This window comes from Anser brachyrhynchus, assembly GCF_964034855.1.
Source record: "Anser brachyrhynchus genome assembly, chromosome: 17".
Lineage (NCBI taxonomy): Eukaryota > Metazoa > Chordata > Aves > Anseriformes > Anatidae > Anser > Anser brachyrhynchus.
Window position 1 is genome coordinate 12,018,114 of NC_137710.1, and position 19,970 is coordinate 12,038,083.

Genomic DNA, 19,970 nt, shown 5'->3' on the forward strand with positions numbered 1-19,970 from the left:
AACATCTCACATCAAATAAGATCTCACATCATCATGGCGATGTTTCCAGGGGTCCTGACGTTCTTGGTATCAGAAGGGGAGAATAGGTCAAACACCCTGTGAAGAAACAGGGCTTCCTAAATCATCTAAATAAGTGGGAAAAGTCCTAAAATACTCCAAGGGTCAGGTTCCTCCCTGACTGGTCATAATATTTCTAAAGATTGCGTTTGGTTTTTATGCAGTTCAGTGCTGCTTCCCTAACAGAACTAAATACTTAATAGCATGGACTTGTTGGGGTATTTGGCATCCTCAAGCCTACTGAAGTTCTGTGGGTGTGTGTTTTAAAAAGGTGACAAGAAACCTTTTTCCTATTAAAAAAAAAGAAGAGGAATATTCATGTCAGGCCTAATCAAAAAAAGAAGGGAGTGATGCTCGAATGTATTTGTAGTCTCAGGCTCATGTGTTTTGCCATTCAGAAAATGGCAATTGAATAAACTTAATAAAGGATTTGGAGTTGTAACTTTCAGAGCTGGTGATTTTGATTGCCCAATATATTATTACCAGTGCTTGGCAAGTTAACTTAAAACTTCTTTTCTTGCTAGAAAGAAATGCTGCTTATAGCAGCAACTTGGTCCACAACGGAGAGAACGTGGTGACAGCTTAATGGGGCAGTTGTACCCTGCAGCACAAAGTTGTGGCTGACACAAGAGAGTGTATACTATGTGAAGATATTTGGAGACACAAGTATTTGGAAATTTGTTTAGAACACCAGCATGAACTCATCTATTTGAGTAAAATACTCTTGAGATCTTTTATGTGCTGAAGCAGGACAATGAGTGCTTAGGAAGGGTTTTGCCTTTGCCAGAAGTTACTTGTTTTATGTTTTCTCTAACTCATTTGATGAAGCGTGTGTGCTGGGAAGAGTAGAGTCTAAGTGTGTCAGCTCCCTTTAGTAATTCCTGTGCTCTCGTGGTTCATCCAACATCATTTTTCTTTGAAGTCACTGTGAGCATTGTGAAATGTCTTTGATTAATGCATTACTTGGAAGTATAGTACTCATCCTTGTGAGCAGTGGAAATGAGGATTTACCACATTTAGCTTTGATTGTATTCTAAGCTTTTAACTGACACTAGGTTTTTGTCCTCAAAATTGTAAGTGGTTAGAGGTGCTGGGATTTCAACAACTCTTAGGATTAAAACCTTAAGATGTTCCGTCCTTAACATGCAGAAATGAGGACAGTGCCACTCCAGGCAAGCAGAGCTCTTTCTAAAACTGAGTTCATGGCCTCTGGTCATCATCCCTGTGTCATACAGGTTCCAAAAAAGATTTTGCTGACTGAATAATGCTCATTGTACAACTGGGATCCGATGGCTCTGATAATAACATATTAAACGAGTAGCTAATCTGTAAGACAGAATCTTCCAATGTCTCATTTCTTCCTTTGACAAGACATTTTAAATTTACAATCAGATGCCACACATCCAATTCTGTTGAGTGTTTTCCTGAGCCTCCCTAGTACTGCGTTGATACGAGATTGCGGCAGTAACGATTACCTGCAGTTCAAGGACACTTGTTATTTATGTTCTGTTCCCCCCAAATACCGAGCATTGTCTACTAGCCTGACTTACTGTTTGCAAGGATTGGCTTTCACCTTGAAGCTAAGCTATTTAATGAAGAAAGCAAAAATAAAGAATGGGGGCTTCCATTTTAAAGGTAGAAAAGAAGACTTGGTGTGGACAGAACTGGAAAACTTGTATGCGATGTTACTGCCGTGACCACTTGCCCAAGGAGAAAGCTTCTTGGGGTAACAATTATTTCCATGCAGGAATCAAATGAGTAGATTGCAAGCAAATACAGCGGCTCTGTATTTTTTCCTGCTTATACTCTGGGCAGAAAGCAAGTCCGTCAGTCTGTTTGAGAAGCATGAGTTAGATGTCAGCTCTCTGAAAATCTGCTTTTGAAGATCTGTTTGAAGAACTGCTTTTTTTGCATTAAAATAGGTGAAGTTTGGGGCCTGGCAAATTTTGTGGAAAATGTAAATGTCCTGATTTTTTTTTCTGGTCTGCTTTTAAGCTTGATTCCACGGTGGTTTTTCAGATAAGGTGGTTTGCATTTCTATGAATAGCATGGCTCCATGATTTGACATCTGCTCAACCACCAGCAGCGAAGAGAACAACTGTGTGCAGATCGCCTACATTAGGTGACCCAGTTTCATAAGTGAAGTGAATGACATTCCTTTTGTCACTACAAATTCATTCCTGAAAACTTGATCTTTTTGTAATAGCACAAGAAAACCAAAATAACTTGCTTTCTAACAACCCTAATGGTAATACGTGGGAGGAGGTCTGTGCCTCATCAATGTGTTTTGAACTGTAGGAAAGTCACACCCTCTCTGCTTTAATAGTGTAAAACTAGATAAATCAGTCTTTTGACGTACAAAGGTTTGAAAAAAAGCCCAATATTGAACGAAACTGGACAGAAGCAGTCTGGACCCATCTGTCTTTTTTGACTGATTTTCAGAACCAAAAGTAGGTGTGTTTTTTTTTTCCCTAGAGCAATGCATGTAAAGCACACAGACATAGTCCTAAAATGATGTGATTAAAATCACAATACAGCCTTTGCCTTAATATTGGAAATAACTGGACCAAAACCAGTGAATCAGAGAAAGTGCTGATTAGAGGAGCAAACTAATCGAACGCTGCTTTTACAGCAATTCCAATGAAACTATTTTGCACATTCTCAGTGTGTGAGATGCTGAACCTTGTTCTGTGTATCAGTAGAGAGGTAGCAAGTGTAGAAAGGGCTGAGGCAGGGACAGTGACTGTGGATAGATAAATAATGCCAGAAAAGAGTGCTAAAATAGCTGTCTCATAAATTTTATCACAAGGCAGGTGTTTCTGAAGTGTAGGAGCTTTCCAGGATGTGATATAGGAGAAGAAAGTCTGTGTTTGCTAAAGGCATGGCTCACTCCACGGGGAGGATTTAAAAATGATTTTTTTTCTAATTTATTTTTTTCCTCCTCCAGGCTACAAATTCCCACACTAATGAGGTGGTGGCAGTCAAGAAAATGTCCTACAGTGGGAAGCAAACGAACGAGGTAAGATGGTGAAGCCAATTCTGATGCAAAAGCTGGTACAACTATAATGTAAATCTGGTCAGGGGAATTAGCTGAGTATTTCATTTGACACCAGCAGAGCAGCTTTCTAATGCTGTAGCTGTTGCTCACTTCCATAGGAGGCATGGAGATTTGTAGAGGAAAAATGAGTTTATGCAAATTTTGACAAATAGTTCAGTTTAAGGAAGTGAATGGGAATTCAGAAATAACCAACCTACAAGCATTCTGTAATAAGGGCATTAAGAGCACCTGGGCTACTGAAACCATAAACCGCAACTCTTTGAGGTGTCAAGTGAAATGTATAGCTGACCTGAAACACTTCTCAGGATCTACAGAATAGAATGGCGTAGACATTATATTCAGAGTATCAGTCTCACTTCAATGGTTGCTTGTTAATTGCTCTTATTTGTTCCTGTTGTGGTGTCTTGATCCAAACAGACAACCCAAGCATATCAGGTTGACATGCAGTAGAGAAAGTGGTTTTTCGGGCCAAAGGGGATGTTCGTAATTCATTTTTCCTTACTTACCTGTTGGTCTGCATGTGCTGTCTATAAATGTTCCAGAGGTCTTGCAAACGTCAGTGTCCTTGTGCTGCCTTAAAGAAGGAAGCAAACAGCTCCTCTCTCTGTACCACGTGCTGTAGCTGTTGTCTGTTTGGGGGCAGGTGGGTTCGTTACTGAGTTTGAGACCACAGGCCAATTCATTGTGCTTAGCAGTAGCAATGCTCTAAGTAAAATGTATTGCAGATAAAACGAGAAAATACATTTTTTGCTGTCCTCAAGCTAAATGTGTCTTAGAGTGATCTTACTGCAACAGGGACCCCCACAACTTCAGTACAGCTGTGCTTTTGCAACTACAGCTCTTGTCATCTTCACGTAGTAAAATTGCATTATGGCTGCTTTTCAGACTGCACTACAGTGTGTGGTGTATGAGAGTGTGTAGGGGGTGAAGCGGGGAAATGTATTCATGTCTTTTTGCTTTGTTTTTATTAGAAATGGCAGGATATCATTAAAGAAGTCAAGTTTCTACAACAGCTGAAGCACCCCAACACCATAGAGTATAAGGGCTGTTACCTGAAAGAGCATACTGCATGGGTGAGTGGCACGGTATTGGGGGTCTTGGTGTGCAGAAAACTTGTGGTATGGCAACTAGGCATCCAGTACATGCAGCAGTATTCATCCCATGCTTCCCGTAGTCCCTTTCTTCAAAAAAAAAAAAAATTTCCAGGTAATTTAAAAGAAATGGATATTTAAGATACTGGAACAGATCCCCACCTCTCTGTGGCAGGCCTTTGTATTCAAGCAGGTTAAACAATAATTATGGAACATCCTCTAGAGATCTCCCCACAGCTTTCCGGTGCCTGAACCTTCTTTGCAACAAATTAGGATGTCATTGCTGGAATTTGCTTGGAGCATTTTATTTTGTTGATTGCTGATTGCATTTCTTAAAACTTCAGGTTTTACTTCTGCTGTTTCTCAGCCACCCAAGTAGTAACTGTTTATGGAGGAGCACGTATCACATTATTTAAAAGCATGCTTTTTTCTTGCAGTTGGTTATGGAGTACTGTTTAGGATCAGCTTCTGATTTGCTAGAAGGTGAGTTCTATATAGTCTTTGATTTTCTTCTCTTCTAGTGTCCCTTCTGAGTACAGTGGGAGGCTGTTTTCTCACAAACTGGTATTTTCCAGATGGTAGAGGCAGTCTGTCTACACTACTTCATTCTGTAGCTAGAATCCCAGTGTTCCTGATGCTAAGGGTAAGCTGAGATTTTCCCAGAAAGCCAGTGCTACATATAGTTGGCATGTCTGTTGTAAAAGGAAGGTACCTTTTACAACACATTCCTGTGGTTTCTGCTTTGATAGAAGCAGGCTGCCTGTTATCTGACTACCCATAATAAAAACCTGTAGAGATCACCTTTGTCCCTGCCTTGCAGTTCATAGGAATAGTCACAGATAGCTTTATAAAACAAGAGACTAATATCACCTGAAAACTAAAGCCGCAGCACCTACAGAGGAATGGGGAATCTAAGCCATAATTTGCAAAAACTATTACTCTTTGTGGGCCGTATATTTTTGATCTAAGAGACTCAGACAGGTGCATGCTGGTCAGATCCAGGGATCTAGGGAAGGTGCTTTGGGGCATCACTTTGTACTTAGTATTCCCCATTTTCCTGTGGTTTTGCTATGGGGAAAAAAGTGGGAAGTTTTTCTTGTTAAGGACTGAAGTTGTATTTCACATACATTTGGCAAGCTGTACTGTTGGCCCTAGCAGGACAGCGAAAAAACATGCTTAACGTGTGAAATATACACAAAGGCTGTGTGCAGACTCAAAGCTGCTACAGAAAATCAGCATGATGAAGATGGTGCTCACCTCATGGCTTGCAAAACTGGAGAGGTTCCTCCTGTTTAGAAACATTATCAGGAAAAGATTGCACTTTTCTTACGTTTTTTCTTGATTTTTTTTCCTTAGTTCACAAGAAGCCACTTCAGGAAGTGGAGATTGCTGCCATCACCCACGGTGCCTTGCAGGGGCTGGCCTACCTGCACTCTCACTGTAAGATTCATAGGTAAGGCAGAGCTCCAGGCGGCTGTATGTCCTTCCATCTTCCCCTGGCTGGAGCCTGAAAATCACTGTGTTAAGCGACTTTGGTAAAGGTTCTCCTGCCAAAGTTCCCTCTAATGGACTTGTCAGTACACCCATGCCAGAGTAGATTTATAAATAAAAGCCATTGGCTGTTAAGGAACGCATTCCTGCTGAAATACTTCAATGCAGCTATATTCCAGAGCCGAATTCTCTTCTATGTTAGCAACTGTTCCCTGCAGACCCTGGTAACAGAGTACACCTGAATGCTGGCAGAAAGCATAGACAGGAAAATACACACCCTAAATTCACCTAGTAAAGCAGCGTGATAGACACAGACTATTTTTAAGACATTTTGGTTTTTTTCACATGTGAGTAAGTAAAATCAGATCAAATTTATGCATCCAGAAATCAGCTGATGAAAGCACAACTCAAGGCTAAAACTACCTTAAGAGAAATAAGAGCACACAGAGGAGGATGTTATAACAGGCTGCTCATGGGTGCCAGCTCCTGGATCTATCTTTTGTAATGTATTCCTTTCCAGGAGTTCTGATTTTTTTTTCACTTATGCGTCAACAATGTTGCATGTTCTCATTTTGTGTTTTTGTCATATTTTGGAAACTGCTGGTACTCTATGTCAGGGAGTTGCTGTGAAAAGGGTGAGAAATAGATTCGGGTAATGTGAGCGAGCAGTCATCAGGATGAAGCAGCTTGGGATTAATTCATGGGGTTAAAAGCCTTTCTATAGTCTACTGGCAAGCTGTGGGCAGAAAAATTGTATACTTGAGGCTCAGACAATAAGGAATTTAATTATTTGTCATTTATTAGAATAGAATAACTATTTGGGGTGTATCTTCTCAAGGTTATTTTATTAGGCTTAAGGAAAATATTAAGTTAGAATGTCAACTTATGAAATTAAAATGATTTCTGGTCAACCCTTTACATATATGCACTTATTTGTGCATAAAAATACCTATTCTGAACTAACTTTACACATGTTCAGAGTGCATTAAATTTTTGTTTATAGTAGATGACTGCCTCTGTGGGCTCTACTGAGAATTAGTTTCTTCTTGGTAGTCACGAGGACTCCTTAACACGACACAACTAGTGTGCTGTACAGTCAGCAATTTCACGTGCTGAATCCTAGCTACTCCGTGTGAACTGCCCATTAATGCGCTTACTGCATATCACGAACAGAGTGGCTATTTCTCTTTGAAACTGGGAAAAGTTTCGCTCTTGCAGTGTGCTGGGCAACCACGAGGAATGTTAAGATAACTACCATGCAGGTCTTTCCTATCTGACTGGTTTTCTACCAAGGAATATTTTGCCTTTTAATTCCTGAGAGGAGGAGGCAAGGCCTCTCTCAGAACCGTCAGGAGAATTTGACTTTTCTGATAGATGCAGTTTCTTATACAGGAGAGCTGAAAGATTGCCTTTTGCTAGCTACGTTGTCTAGCAGGGAGGAGAGCCGATGAGCCCGGCCGCAGGGGAGCTGTGTGTAAAATCCCTGGAGTAAAATCCCCTGCTGTGGCAAGTGACAGGAGCACTGGGGCAGGTGGAGCAATGACGGTGAGGAGGGACCAAAGCTGGCAGCTGGGACAACTTTGGTTTCCCTGCCCAAAAGCCAGGAAGGCAAAACGAGTGTGACCTGGAATGGGGGGACACCTTGTGGAGATGCGGGAAAAAGCAAGGCCCTGGTCTCATCCTGAGCTCCCTGGGCCTCCCCCTTACCACTTAGTCCCAGTGGCACTGTGTGGGATGGCAAAGGGTGGGATTATCCCATTAGGCTGCAGACACGAGGCGAACTGAAGTTAGCGCAGATACCTAAGCTGATGCCTGAGGTGCCTGCTGAGCCGTGAGGGTAGCAGTGGAGACAAAGCAGAGAGGACAGGACTTTTGCTGTCTCTGAAGTACTTCTGAGGGTTTGTTCTTGTGCACACAAGGCGTCGTTTGGTACTTGTCCTCATGCAGAAGTGACAGATGCATAGACCCAAAACATGAAGGCTTATCTGAGTAGCACGTGTGCACCAAAAATGCTGTAATGTTGGGTTTGAAGCAGTGTTGTCCCAGGAGGGGGGAAGCAGAGGTTCTGAGAGTCCAGCTCTGCTGCTGAAGCATTGTAGGTCTGTGCCTGTTGCTGCAGCTCTTGTTATCCCAGCGTTGCCTGTCCTGTGTGCTGCCCTTTGGAGATAAAAGCATCATGCTGAGCTTCAACGGTCTTTCAGCTGGCCTGTTCCTCTGGGCCTGCAGTGATACTCACTTTGTGCTTGGTGCACAAGTCGTTACGCTTCAGCTGTTGTATGATAATTCAGCGTACGCAGCAAATACAAGGTGGCTTTGTTGCTCCTCCCATTTATCTAATTAGCTTGCTTTTTCACAAGGTCACAGTTATGTGCGTGTTTGGCAATACCCAGTAACTTGGAATCACAGAATCATTTAGGTTAGAAAAGACCTCGATGATCATCAAGTCCAACTTGTCTGTGTTGGACGTCTGCTACTACTGATAAGTGGTTTTGATGTTTAAGGACTTACAGCTGAACACCAGATACGAAAAGCTTTTTTTCTTGATGTGTTTTTTATTTATAGATATATTTTTTTTTATTTGAGAAGGCACCAAAGAGATATTCCAGACTGTATGGTATACCCAGCCTGGCTGATGGATCACTTATGTGTATTCAATATATATTGAGGGTCTGCTTTTGCAAAATTAAACAGCTAAGCTGCTGCTGTGTAAAGGCAAACCTGGCACGCCTAGTGTACAGCTTTCCCTTTGTTATTGAGGTGCTGTCTTAGGGTTTCGAGGAACTTCATTATGTTGTGATTTTTCAGCTGCAATGTATAAGGAGACCTGAATTTCTAAAAGCAATTCTCCTTTTTTAATCTGATGTGTGCAAGAAAAAAATATTTCAGGTATAACAGGCCAGAAATCCTAGGGATTAGAAGTAAATGGTACTCAGACAAATTCTTCTCTAATTTTGAATAGGCCCACTGCCAGGTTTCTTAGAAGGCATGCAAGTGGAGTTAACCTTTCTCAGCATTTTATGGGCAATTAATTTGTAATTAACCCACCTACTGCTGGAGTTGAGAAATGTATGGTGCCAAAGGTGTTGAAAGTATCTTGTGCCATATGTACTGCAGTAGCTTCATTATTGTTAATTTCTGAAATGTATGAATTATCTGAGACTTGCTAGAAGTTAAGGGACCCTAGGTCATTTGAAAGATTAAAACAACATTTCTGGTATCTGTCGCATCTTGGATATTGGGGTGATCTCTCCTTGATCTCAGTTTGGGACCTCAGCTTTGCAACCATGGCCCACCTCCTTGTCCTTCATTCCCCAGCACGCTTTTTGGGTGCAGTCAGATTTCTGTTCCAAATAAAGTCAGGTATTTGATCTCTCTAGTCTTTTATAATACCAGGCTTCTAAACAACTCTCATTTTTTTATGAATATTTAATTTGAGAACAGGTTAGCAGAGTTCTGTGTATGTGTAATTTTTTCAGATCTGTTCTACTGTAACCAGAAGTGTACTTTTTTTTTTTTTTCTTTTAAAGGGATATTAAAGCTGGAAATATTCTTCTAACAGAACCAGGTCAAGTGAAACTAGCTGATTTTGGGTCTGCATCTATAGTCTCCCCTGCCAATTCTTTTGTGGGAACGCCTTACTGGTGAGTAAAGCGTGGAGTACTTCATGGAGTACTTCAGTCTTTTTAAGACTGCTGTCCTACATTTCCAGCATTCCACAATCTAAAAACAGTATCTGGCATAAAAACTACATTGACCAACTATATTAACAAAGCAGCGTTTTTACAATTCCCCTGTCCAGTTCTTCAGGAGACAGGTTCTTTCTCAGTGCCCATGAGTAGAGATAGATTGTGCAGCACTTTGAAAGTTAATGTTTTGACTGCTATAATACCATTGGCTTAAAAATTATTGACATTTGCCATAGGTAGTGGAACTAAGGCAAACGCATGGAGAAAGGGAAGTTTCTTAATCCGGCTCCACAGACTGGAAGCCACACAGCTACTTAGATTCTGTTTTGAAGAGGCTTGCTTAGGGCTCACTTGAGTTGCTTAGCATTCCTAACGTAGTGGGCCAGCATAGCTTTACACTCCACTTAGTTTGTGGCAGACCTCCCAGGCATTTATGGGAGGTCACCTATCGCCCGACCTCTGAACAAGCCCATTTGGCAGGAAGCCCGCTTCATCTTTGAAGAACAAAACCAAATAGGCTGCATTTTTGCAGGCTGGCCCTGCTGCTTTTTCCCCCCTACATTCATCCCTTTATCTTGGACCATCATATTTCCCTGTTCTTCCAGATTTCTCTGTTCCTTTCATAGCTACGCTCACAGGCTACATGTATCTACTGGAAAATTCTCCTGGTGTGCCCATGGAAAAACCACCATCTCTGGTGAGAGGTGGTGTCTTTAGGACTCTCCCAGTCCCTGCTGTCTGCCTGCAGGGACAATGCCTTTGAGATTAGTGTGGGTCTCCCACGTGCCAGCAAGTTTTGCTAACAGCAAAGTTGGCCTCTTATTTACTTCTCTTTCTTAATCTACCTCTTGTATAAGTTTCTAGTGCAGGCAAGCTCTGTTTTGTTTCAGCATGGCTTTACTCAGCTCCATGCAGGCCCTTGAAGTTGTGGCCCGCTGTGCTGCTGAGGATGATGAAGCCATCTCATTGTAAGCTATGTGCTGGGAGTCACAGTTTGTGTCCTCTGACCTGCGTGTTTTGTCCTGTGGTTGGTAGGATGGCACCAGAGGTGATCCTTGCTATGGACGAAGGGCAGTATGACGGAAAGGTGGACGTCTGGTCCCTTGGGATCACGTGTATTGAGTTAGGTGAGTAAATACTTTGCAGCTGATGTGAATAATGAACCCTCCCCAATAATTGCTGGGAGGTTCTAGAAAAAAAATGGAAGATTCTTATTTCTTAAAGTTTATTCTTTAAAAAGCCTGACTTGGAAAGCAGTGACAGTTGAGTTAAACCTTTAAGTGGCAAATCAAGTGCAAACCACTAATAATGCTGCTGCACTTCTATGTTCATCTGGTGTGCAAGTTCAAGAGAGACCACATTTTGCAGGTCTATTTTGCAAATACCGAGCCCCCTTTATTGGCTCTTCTGAACTGTCTTTTAGTTTCCAAACCAATGCTTATCCTAGAGGTTGCCAGGCTTTATTCACTGAGAAGTAGGATTTTGGTGCCTATGGAGACTGGGCTCCCTATATGACAAGTACTTTTATTCCTTGGGGACTGTGTAGAACTAAACACTTTCTGTGTCTATGTAACTGTTCAAATGTGATGCTTTAATCTGTCATGGATATCTGTGCCATGTTCTGAACATATCCTCAAAGACATGGCCAGTCTTAAGAACTGTTGTGATCTGTGCTTGGCAAACACCTACTTCATTTCCCCCTGCTCATTCAGTGTGTTAGGAAAAGCTTCAAGTTGAAAATGCCAGCTGTTTTCACAGGTAATACCCAACTTGTGAACTCAAAACAGTGTCAGAATTGTGGAAGTAATGTTCTGTGTTCAAGTTGCTGCATCTTAATCAAAACATAGTGTATATAAAAGAATTCTAAGTACTTAAATTTACAGGCTGATTAAATGCTGATTTTGGAAGATGTGTAATGGCCACAATGAGGTCTTTCATATGAGGAGGTGTAGTGCACCTCACCTGAATGCATGGCCAAGCATGAACAAAACTGCAGAAACGCTTCATGAAATGGAGTGAGACATAAGCAAGTCTCCAGTATTTCTGCTGGGGACTAAGAAACATCTTACCTCTTCGTCCTTTATATGACTTGTCCCCTGCTGTTCTGCTATAGAACAAAGTGCTGCTATTTTTGCTTGCTCCCAGAGAAGAGGAAAGTATGGTTTGCAGTCTGTGTTTTTTACAAGCTGGGTTTTGAGAAGGTTGGAGCAACTGTTATGCCAAGATGTCCTAAGAAGTTGTGTTAGAAAGGACCTGCCTTTAATTTTCAATTCTTCTTTTCAGTTTGAGCAGTATTAAACTTAAAGCTTTGCCTTTGCGTGATTCTATATCTGAGCATGGGGTCAGGAGTGAAGGGGCAGATCTCTTGATGAGCACCACTTGGCTTTCGGTGAATGCTGGTGTCTTAATTTCTTGTCCAGCCAAAAGTAAGCAGTGTTTAAAGAGAAGAAGACACAGTGGTTTGTGCATGTGTGCTGCATGTCTAGGACAAGTGATTGCTCTGATCTGACCTGACATGAACTTAAAATAAATAAATAAAGATAACAAATAAAAAAGTAAAAATCTTGGCATCACTGTCTGCTTGGCACAACTCACGTGGCAGTGAAAACTATCATTGCTCAGTTTCTGTGTAAAATCTGTTTGGGGGCTGTCAGGCAGGTGTCCTCTCAGGAGTGCAAGGACGAGGAAGAGCTTTGATAAAGAGGAGTTAAACGCACACCTGGCAAGTGAATTTGGCAACCTGTCCGACTTCCACAGGTGACTGCCAATGATAAATGAAATGGGCAGCAGCTCTTCCCTAGGTATGGATGCCATGCTGGATGTCTGAGCTCTGTTTTAGTCGGCTGCTGCTGATTTTTACCATGGAGGATTAGCTGTGTAAAGTTGCAGTTGAGGTAAAATGTACTGGAAACTTTTCCTTACAATTTGCATCCAGTTCTTTGGATTTCTTCATCCACTCTTTGAGTGAATAACAGCTTTCCTTGAGTGGTTGTCCTGGAATAACCTAGAAGATTACAATAATTGGCTTAAATGTGATGACGGCAGTAATGAGCTATTGATTTAGCAGCGATACCTTGCTCATGCTTCCATATCTTTCTCCTTTTCTTTCCAGACTGCCTTATCACACCTTTCTCTTTTCTTTCTAGCTGAAAGGAAGCCTCCACTTTTCAACATGAATGCAATGAGTGCCTTATATCACATAGCCCAGAATGATTCCCCTACGTTACAGTCAAATGAATGGTAAGAGAGCTTATTACCAGGTTTTGTGCTTTGTTTCCCTAAAAACGCTCTACAAGGCTCTCTGCATGGCTAAAATCTGACAAGAAAAGTGTTTGTTGCAGTGGAGTGATTTGACTGCATTCTTGAATAATGCTCCTGTGTAGGCAGGCTCCGTTTTGACCTTCTGTCACTTTGGCTGTGCTACAATCTAAATGTGTGGAGGTGATAATTATGGGGCTGTAGATGCCGCAGGAATTAAAATATTCTTGGATACATTAAGCCAGCCTTAGCTCGGCATCAGCGAGGTTTCCAGCTGCAAAAGATCTCTGACAGAATTGTTAGCATTATGCTACAGCTGAAATGTGAAGGGAAGGGAGAGGAGAGGCTACAGAGGTAATTAGATTTTTTTTTTTTTCAGTGAGGGACTTCAAAAGTCATCAGAGCTCTGTGGCCAGTAAATACTCCCCATGCTATGAGCTCTTGTTCCAGAATCTAAGCTTTGATACAAGAATATTTTGTTATTCTCTGGGAGCAAAGGCATTGCTCCATGTCCTGCTCTTTTTACTCAAGAGTGGAACATAGCCATCGAGTGTTGCTTAGTAGAGTCTGCAGATGGCTTGAAACAATAGCTCCTGGAGAGGTGGAAAATTCCCCCATTAGGTATTTAAGTAGCATAATTATTTCATTGCTAATCATTTTATCAAAACCACTCCACATCAATTTCCTTATTTCATCATCTTTCTTTTGTCCATTTTTCAAGATTCAAAGAAATTACTTTCACATCTCCACACCTATACTCAGATCATTCTGTGCAGAATTTGCAATGCAGAGTAGAAGCAGCTTGGGAATACAGTACAAGAATCAGTATTGTTGATTGCAGGCAGTTCGTTTATAGTCACCTGTTTGCTGTCTGTGACTTTGAGAGCACAAGGAGCAAGCAAGGTGCCTTTTATGCTGCTTTTGAGATGATGAGCATCCGGAAGATTAGTTTTCTTTCAGGTTGTGATGCAAGCTCACATGAAGCCTAAAGTTTCTTTGAACCTAACCATGTACCAAGATGCTTTCCTGAGTCAGCGTTGCAAATGGTGGGAAGCATCTAGAGAGCAGGGAGTCATTTCATCAGCTAACTTAGCAAGCCCATTTCTGGAGTTGCTGTGAATTTCATTGTCATCTAATTTTAAGTAGCTGAAGTAAAATTGAAAACACTGGCTGGTACACAGAGTTCTTGTTCGGCTTTCATTTTGTGGCTGGGAATAACTGCCGTGTCTGTATCCACAGCCTTTAACTGCTGAAAGAACTGGTGGGATCAGCTTACTCAGAATTTAGAAAAGTCAGTTAACTGTTGTGCCCTAGTACTTGAGAACAAATTAGTCAGGGTTTTTCTTTTGCTCTTTGCTAGTACATTTGTGTATATTTCAGATATTAAGCTTATTTTTAATTTAAACCTTTTTTTTTTTTTAATTTACAGGTCAGACTCCTTTAGGGGATTTGTTGATTACTGCTTACAGAAAATACCTCAGGAAAGGCCATCATCAACAGATCTATTACGGGTAAATTTTCAAATCTCTTTCAGAAATTTGGGAAAAATGTGTTCGCCTACCCCAAAATAATTCTAGTGGTGGTGAATGAATATTTTCCCTTTTCTAAAACACTGTTGCTTTTTCTCTTGTCTGTATCAGTAGTTTTGGGGGGTCTTTTTTAAAGTACCTTTGAAATTTTAAAGGAACTAATAACTGCATGTGTTCAGATGCATGTTGTTACTGGCCACCACAGTACTGCTTCCCATGATCTGAATTTGGAATTCTCTTTATACCTGCTGGAATAGGACTGCATTCTACACAGTTTATTGGACCAGTTTCTTCCCTGTGAGCTGAAAAATTTGCAGAAGCCTTGTGCTTTTTGGTAGTGCAAGGCTGGATTCCTGTATGTCTCTAAGGTTGGGAATTGGTTGCCTTTTCTCTGCATGCACCTTTCTAAGATATCCCATCAAACATCCCATCTTCTAAGGCTGCTAAGGCAGAAGAGTCACACTGTTTGTTTCCTGAAGAACTTTGTGGCCTTTAGGCTCAAGTTTGAAAGCGTGGTGGCCCTGCTAGAAGTGCTGGAGTATTTTAGGCTATTTAAGGTTACAGGTAAAATCCGGAAATGGTTACAATTCCCTTTATAACATGATGCGCAAGAGTCAAACTGCTGGAGAAAAGTAGAGGCAGGCTGTGTAGTAAAATGCTTATACTGCTGAGTGAGGAGTTATTTAAGGGAGCAGCCCAGCACCCTGCTCCTCGTACACCCCAGAGCTTGGCAGAGGTTACTTTTGTGCTAGAGAACTTGCAAGCCCCGTGAGCCAGCAGAGAGAGTGACAGGTCCTTCAGCTGAAGGAGGGGGCTGCCAGCAGGGGAGTAGAAAGGTGTGATATTGATATATTTAATTATTTTTATTTTTCTTCCTTCAAGACAAAGCTGCACATCCCTTAACTGAAAGTATTATCAAAGACAGACAGGTCCAAAGCTGGATCAGTTAAATCTGTGCTGCAGATGTGAATACCAAGCAGTAATTTTCTGTGTAGGGAAGCCTTAGGAGCATGCTTCTGAGCGCTTTGCAGAAGAAGGAACTTTGACCAGCCTCTCTGCTACGCTGCAGTGTCAGTAGGATGCCCTGAGTTGAGCTGCACTATGTGGCCTCTGAAAGAGCAGAGAAGAGATGAGGGAAGAAACTGGAGGCTACCCTAAAAATGACCTCTTTGGGGCATTTGCATGATTTTGTGTAAAGTACTGTAACTGCTAACTTCCCAATTGTGCCTTAATTTTTCTGTTTATCTTCTTGAGTAGAGAAGAATGTTATTTTTCTGTTGTGCAACAGGCAATATTTGCTACCACGCTTATATACAATTTCGGTGAAGATTTAAGGCTTGTATTTTGCTACAGATCTTCTCTGTGGAAGCAATAGAAAATCTGAAAAGCCATTTTAATTGCTACTCAAACTCAAGACTTAACCAGTCTTCATAAGATGCACAGGCAATAGCAAATCTGTTGCAGACCTGGAAGTACTTTGAGAATTATACTCCACATGATGAGAGGATTAGGCTCTTAATGAAGTTTTACAGATAGTCACCGATTAGTTAAAGAAACAGGGGTATTAGGGATGGAAAGAGCCTGAGTGACCTAGGTTATGTCCTGGCCAGGCCGGGATTGCGGTGGGTTGCTCTGAGCTGTCCTGTTTCATTCTTTTTCAGCGCGATGCAGATGGAGTTCAGGAAGGTTATCACAAACTTTTTTTTTTCCTGGTAATGTCAGTGTGATTAATTCCGATCTGTTCATACCTTTCAAATCTGTTCACAATCATAGAATGGTTTGAGTTGGAGGGAACCTAAAAGACCATTAAATCCACCCCCCTGCCATGTCAGGGATACCTCCCACCAGACCAGGATGCTCCAAGCCCCATCCAGCGTGGCCTTGAACACCTCCACGGATGGGGATCTTTCTGCCTGCTCTCACTTCAGCTCTTTTCTTTTTGCTCTAGTCTTGTAAGTCATTCCTTTGTGCCTGTCTCATCCTGGTTTGGGGTTAATTTCTGTCCAAAGTTCTGCTGTCTGGACAGGCATTTTTGGCTAATGTGCTATCTCAGTGTGTTACTCCAGGAGTGGTCACACAGGCTGTGCTTGGCACTGCTACGGCGGTGGGGTTTGGGCTGCTTCATTCTTCTGGCTGCTGTCTTGTTCAGAGGTCTTGAGAATTTACTGGTTAGTGCCACCTGTAGATTATTACTTAGCGAGCGAACTCTGCATCTATTTTCATTGCGTATTTCCAGCCATTACATTTTTCAGCTTCTCTAGTCATGCAATGTTGTATTTCTATCTGCTCCTGATCCCATTTTCCAATCTTTTTTTTTGTCCTAGATGGGCTTTGAGGAATTCCTCTTGATTAATTAACGCCTTCTAATGTTTGCTCCTTTGCTATATTTGTGCATCATGCTTAGAAGTTAAAAGTAGCACTAACAGAATAGGCCTGGGTTAACTTATCAACTACCAGAAAGTTGTTTATATCCCTTCAGTAGTTTCCATACTGAACCCAATTAATTAGAGCTAGTTTTGGAAATAACTATCATTTTGGAAAGTGCCTCGTGCAGCTTCATAATAGCCATGAGCATGTAGGAGGGGGACCCATGCTGGGGCTGGTGTGTCCTGAGTTTGACAGAGCCTTGTCAGCGAACCCTAAATCAGTTCCGTTTTCAAGTCATCAGCGTTCAGTTTACCTGAGAAGTACAGGAACTGTGTGTAATTCCCAGGGCTTTGTCTCTGGAAAATTCAAGAGCAGCCTTTCTTTAGAAAGTAGGGATGTGTGAAATCCTGTCCAGCCCCTTCTCCATCAGGCTTTTTTTTTTTTTTATTTTTCATTTTTAAGTATCTCCTTTCTATAAAATTGATTAGTGGCCCTGCTATTCCTCTGGTTGCCGTACATAGCTGCTGGTGAGAATTGCATGGCATGCTGCTGTTTCACACCAGGTAAACAGGACTCGGGTTTTTCCTTAAATATTTGAGCAGAGGAATTGTTAGCTCCGTAGGGTGTTTTGCTTAATTTCCACAGTAGGTTAGATTGCTGCTCTGTGTCTACCTGCCAGCCTTTTCATGCTGATTTCTGTTCTAAGGCTACCATTCAGCCTTTGTTTTATGGCTTCTCTTGTTGCTTTTTCAGCTCCGTAAAATGCGTTCTCATGGATGTTTCTGAATCTCTTGGTTCTTGAAGTGAGAAATCGAAATCATGCACTCTTTACTGAATAGCTGGCTTTGCACTTGCTTCTGTCTTTGCTTTAAGCCTGGACCATATAGAATATTTAACCCTCATGCCTTCACTTTCCAGGTAAAGGCTGACAAACGAGCTTGTTTTTACTTTCTCTTCAGCGCCCGGTATATTTTTCCTGTGATCCATTTGTGCTGTGGCACATAACCAGCGTTTTGTTCTCCGGTTCTGCTTGCAGCACCCCGACAATCCTTTGACCAGCTAATAGGTTTATGTTGTGGGTTTCAGAATGATTCATTCATGTGGATTGGCAGTCTTTCTGCTCTCTAGGAATAGTGTAAGTTCATTGAAGGATATGATTTCAGGAGTACCTTAGGTTGGAGTCTGCACAAACAATTGGAGCTGGGATGTCATTCTTAAATTATGTATATTCAGTCTTTTTGTTTGGTTTTAGACTTTCAGAGCAGTACCCCAGATGTTCCCTCCCGCAGGAAACATCTCCTCCCTAAAGCTTGTCAGATTATAAGATTCGAGATCTTTTTTATTTTAGGGTTTTTTTTACTTGCATATAGTAAACAGGAATAGAGAGAAATTTTTGTGGCCACATTTTCTTAAAGGGAACTGAATTTTAGGAGGTGTTTTAGAATGCATTCAATTTCAGTTTACTGTCTTGGATGAAAACATACCAAACATATCTCAATAATATTTTCACTTTCAAAATTAAATTACAAAATTCTCTTTAAACACTTTTTTCTTATTTTTCTCAGCTTGTATGATATTCCCAGGAGACTTGGTTCTGTTGGTTACTCTTCCAGCCAACTTACTGTTTGCCTTTAGGTTAACCACTTCTTTTTGGGTCTGTTTTTTTCTTACAGTTTGAAGAAAGTATACAAATTAAGTCCTATCAGCCATCATTTCTTACCAGCTTTTGCAGTACCTAGCAGAGCAGTGACTACATCTTATAAATGTAGTTCAGTTATTTCATGCAGATAAGCATTTAGAATGGTGTTCTTGTTACACAAGACTTTTGTTTATGTTCTTATGCATCTGCCTTATAGTTTCCATGTGGTCCCATTCTAATATTTGAGGAGCTTAAATACGAAGCACATAGCTTGTCACTTAATGAAACGAGTATTTGCAGTGTTAAAGAATATGCATAAACAAATATACACTGGATAGGTAGGATGGAGTTAAGTTCGGGATCATTGTTCCAAGTGCATTACTGCTTTCTAAAAATTACCTATTACCTACAATGAGATAAAAATGGTTACCTTTTTTCTAATCATAAATAAGCTGCAGGTTGTTTGCCGCTGTTTGCAGAGAAATAAATGGTGGAGATCTGAAAGGAGCAGAAATGAATCATTTTGCTTCTGCGTGAAATAACATGTAGTATTTTTAGTTATAATTCAAAAGTAAACACCACCGCTGCTAGCAAAGAAATGGATACTGAAGTGACTAGCTTTCTCCCTTAACAGAACTGAAATGCACAATAGTTTGAATTCAATTAAAAACAAGAAATAAGCCTGCGGCATGATTCTTCCTGTGCTTATTTAGAAATCATTAAAAGATGTTCTCGTCAACTTTCTTGCGCACAAGACTTGTGTTTTAAGAAGGGCTGGGTCTGTTGTGTCTGTTACTACAGCTACAGGTGGCTGTATTAGTGCTTGAGTTTGAGGGGTGCCACCAGATCCAGGGGAGAGATGTGTTTCCCCGAGTTCACCAGCTGTGGCCAGAAGGACCAGGCAGGCAGATGTGATCCTCCTGAGACCTTTGCAGCTGGGGTCCAACCGCTGAGCTCACTAACAAAAGGCCAACCTGGCATTTGCAGTGCAGGGTAGAAAACTTTATTTCCTATTCCTATCTGTCATTGTTCACATTTCTAGAAACACACAGGTGATGTTTGTGCTTTAAAGCTATCTTCTATGGTGTATATTAAGCAGCGTACCCAAACGCAGTGATCCCATACAGAATATTGGCGAGCGTATGCTCAGACGGTTTACGTACTCAGAGGTTGAATCAGAAAGCTGCAGGGTTTTCAGACTCCATCACCAGTTGTACAGCGCAGGAGGACATGGCTGATAAGTCAGAGCAGAGCATTTCATCATGTACTTAAGTTCCCTTGAACAACTTACTGTTAAGTCTGCACTTAAAACCTGTGCTTCTTGTACATCCTTAGGGGTTGGTAAGAACTGTGTTTTTTTTTTCTTAAACTCTTTTCTTAAACTCTTTGATAATAAACAAGCCTTCAGTCTTCTTACTGGTTTGCAGTTGGAATAGGTCAGATGCAGGGTAAATCTTTGCATGAAGCTTAGGCAGGTAATCTTCCATAATCAGGATTGATTAATCTTCATCCTGTATGCATTTTGTTCATTTTTAAGTCCTGTGCATTTGCAGGGTTTAAAGTGGCAGTGTCTTGTTCCTTGTACACTTAAAGTGAAGGGGCTTGGGAAGGAACAAATCAGCTCTGATGCTCGGAGAGCCCAGAAAACCTGACCTCGGTCCAAAAAGTGGATCAGGGAGTCGGGGTAGAGAGCTTTCAAAGGACCTCTCTGCCCACCACCCTGCTTCTCCTGCCACTGATGTGTACGTGCACATGAGTTTCAAGTCGCAGAGTGATATTTGCTCCTTTCTCTGT

At 41.4% G+C, this 19,970-nt stretch overlaps 1 protein-coding gene across 4 annotated transcripts in view; it reads left to right on the plus strand.

Moving 5' to 3' along the window:
- Positions 1-19,970, plus strand: part of TAOK3 (TAO kinase 3) — an 83,314-nt gene that overhangs the window by 37,706 nt on the left and 25,638 nt on the right. For all 4 annotated transcript variants that reach the window (XM_080559120.1, XM_080559119.1, XM_080559118.1 and 1 more), the window contains 8 exons: positions 3,005-3,076; positions 4,087-4,188; positions 4,644-4,689; positions 5,563-5,659; positions 9,225-9,338; positions 10,419-10,510; positions 12,530-12,623; positions 14,071-14,152. In XM_080559120.1, the coding sequence (XP_080415246.1) occupies positions 3,005-3,076; positions 4,087-4,188; positions 4,644-4,689; positions 5,563-5,659; positions 9,225-9,338; positions 10,419-10,510; positions 12,530-12,623; positions 14,071-14,152 (699 nt within the window). The remainder of the gene's footprint in view (positions 1-3,004; positions 3,077-4,086; positions 4,189-4,643; positions 4,690-5,562; positions 5,660-9,224; positions 9,339-10,418; positions 10,511-12,529; positions 12,624-14,070; positions 14,153-19,970) is intronic.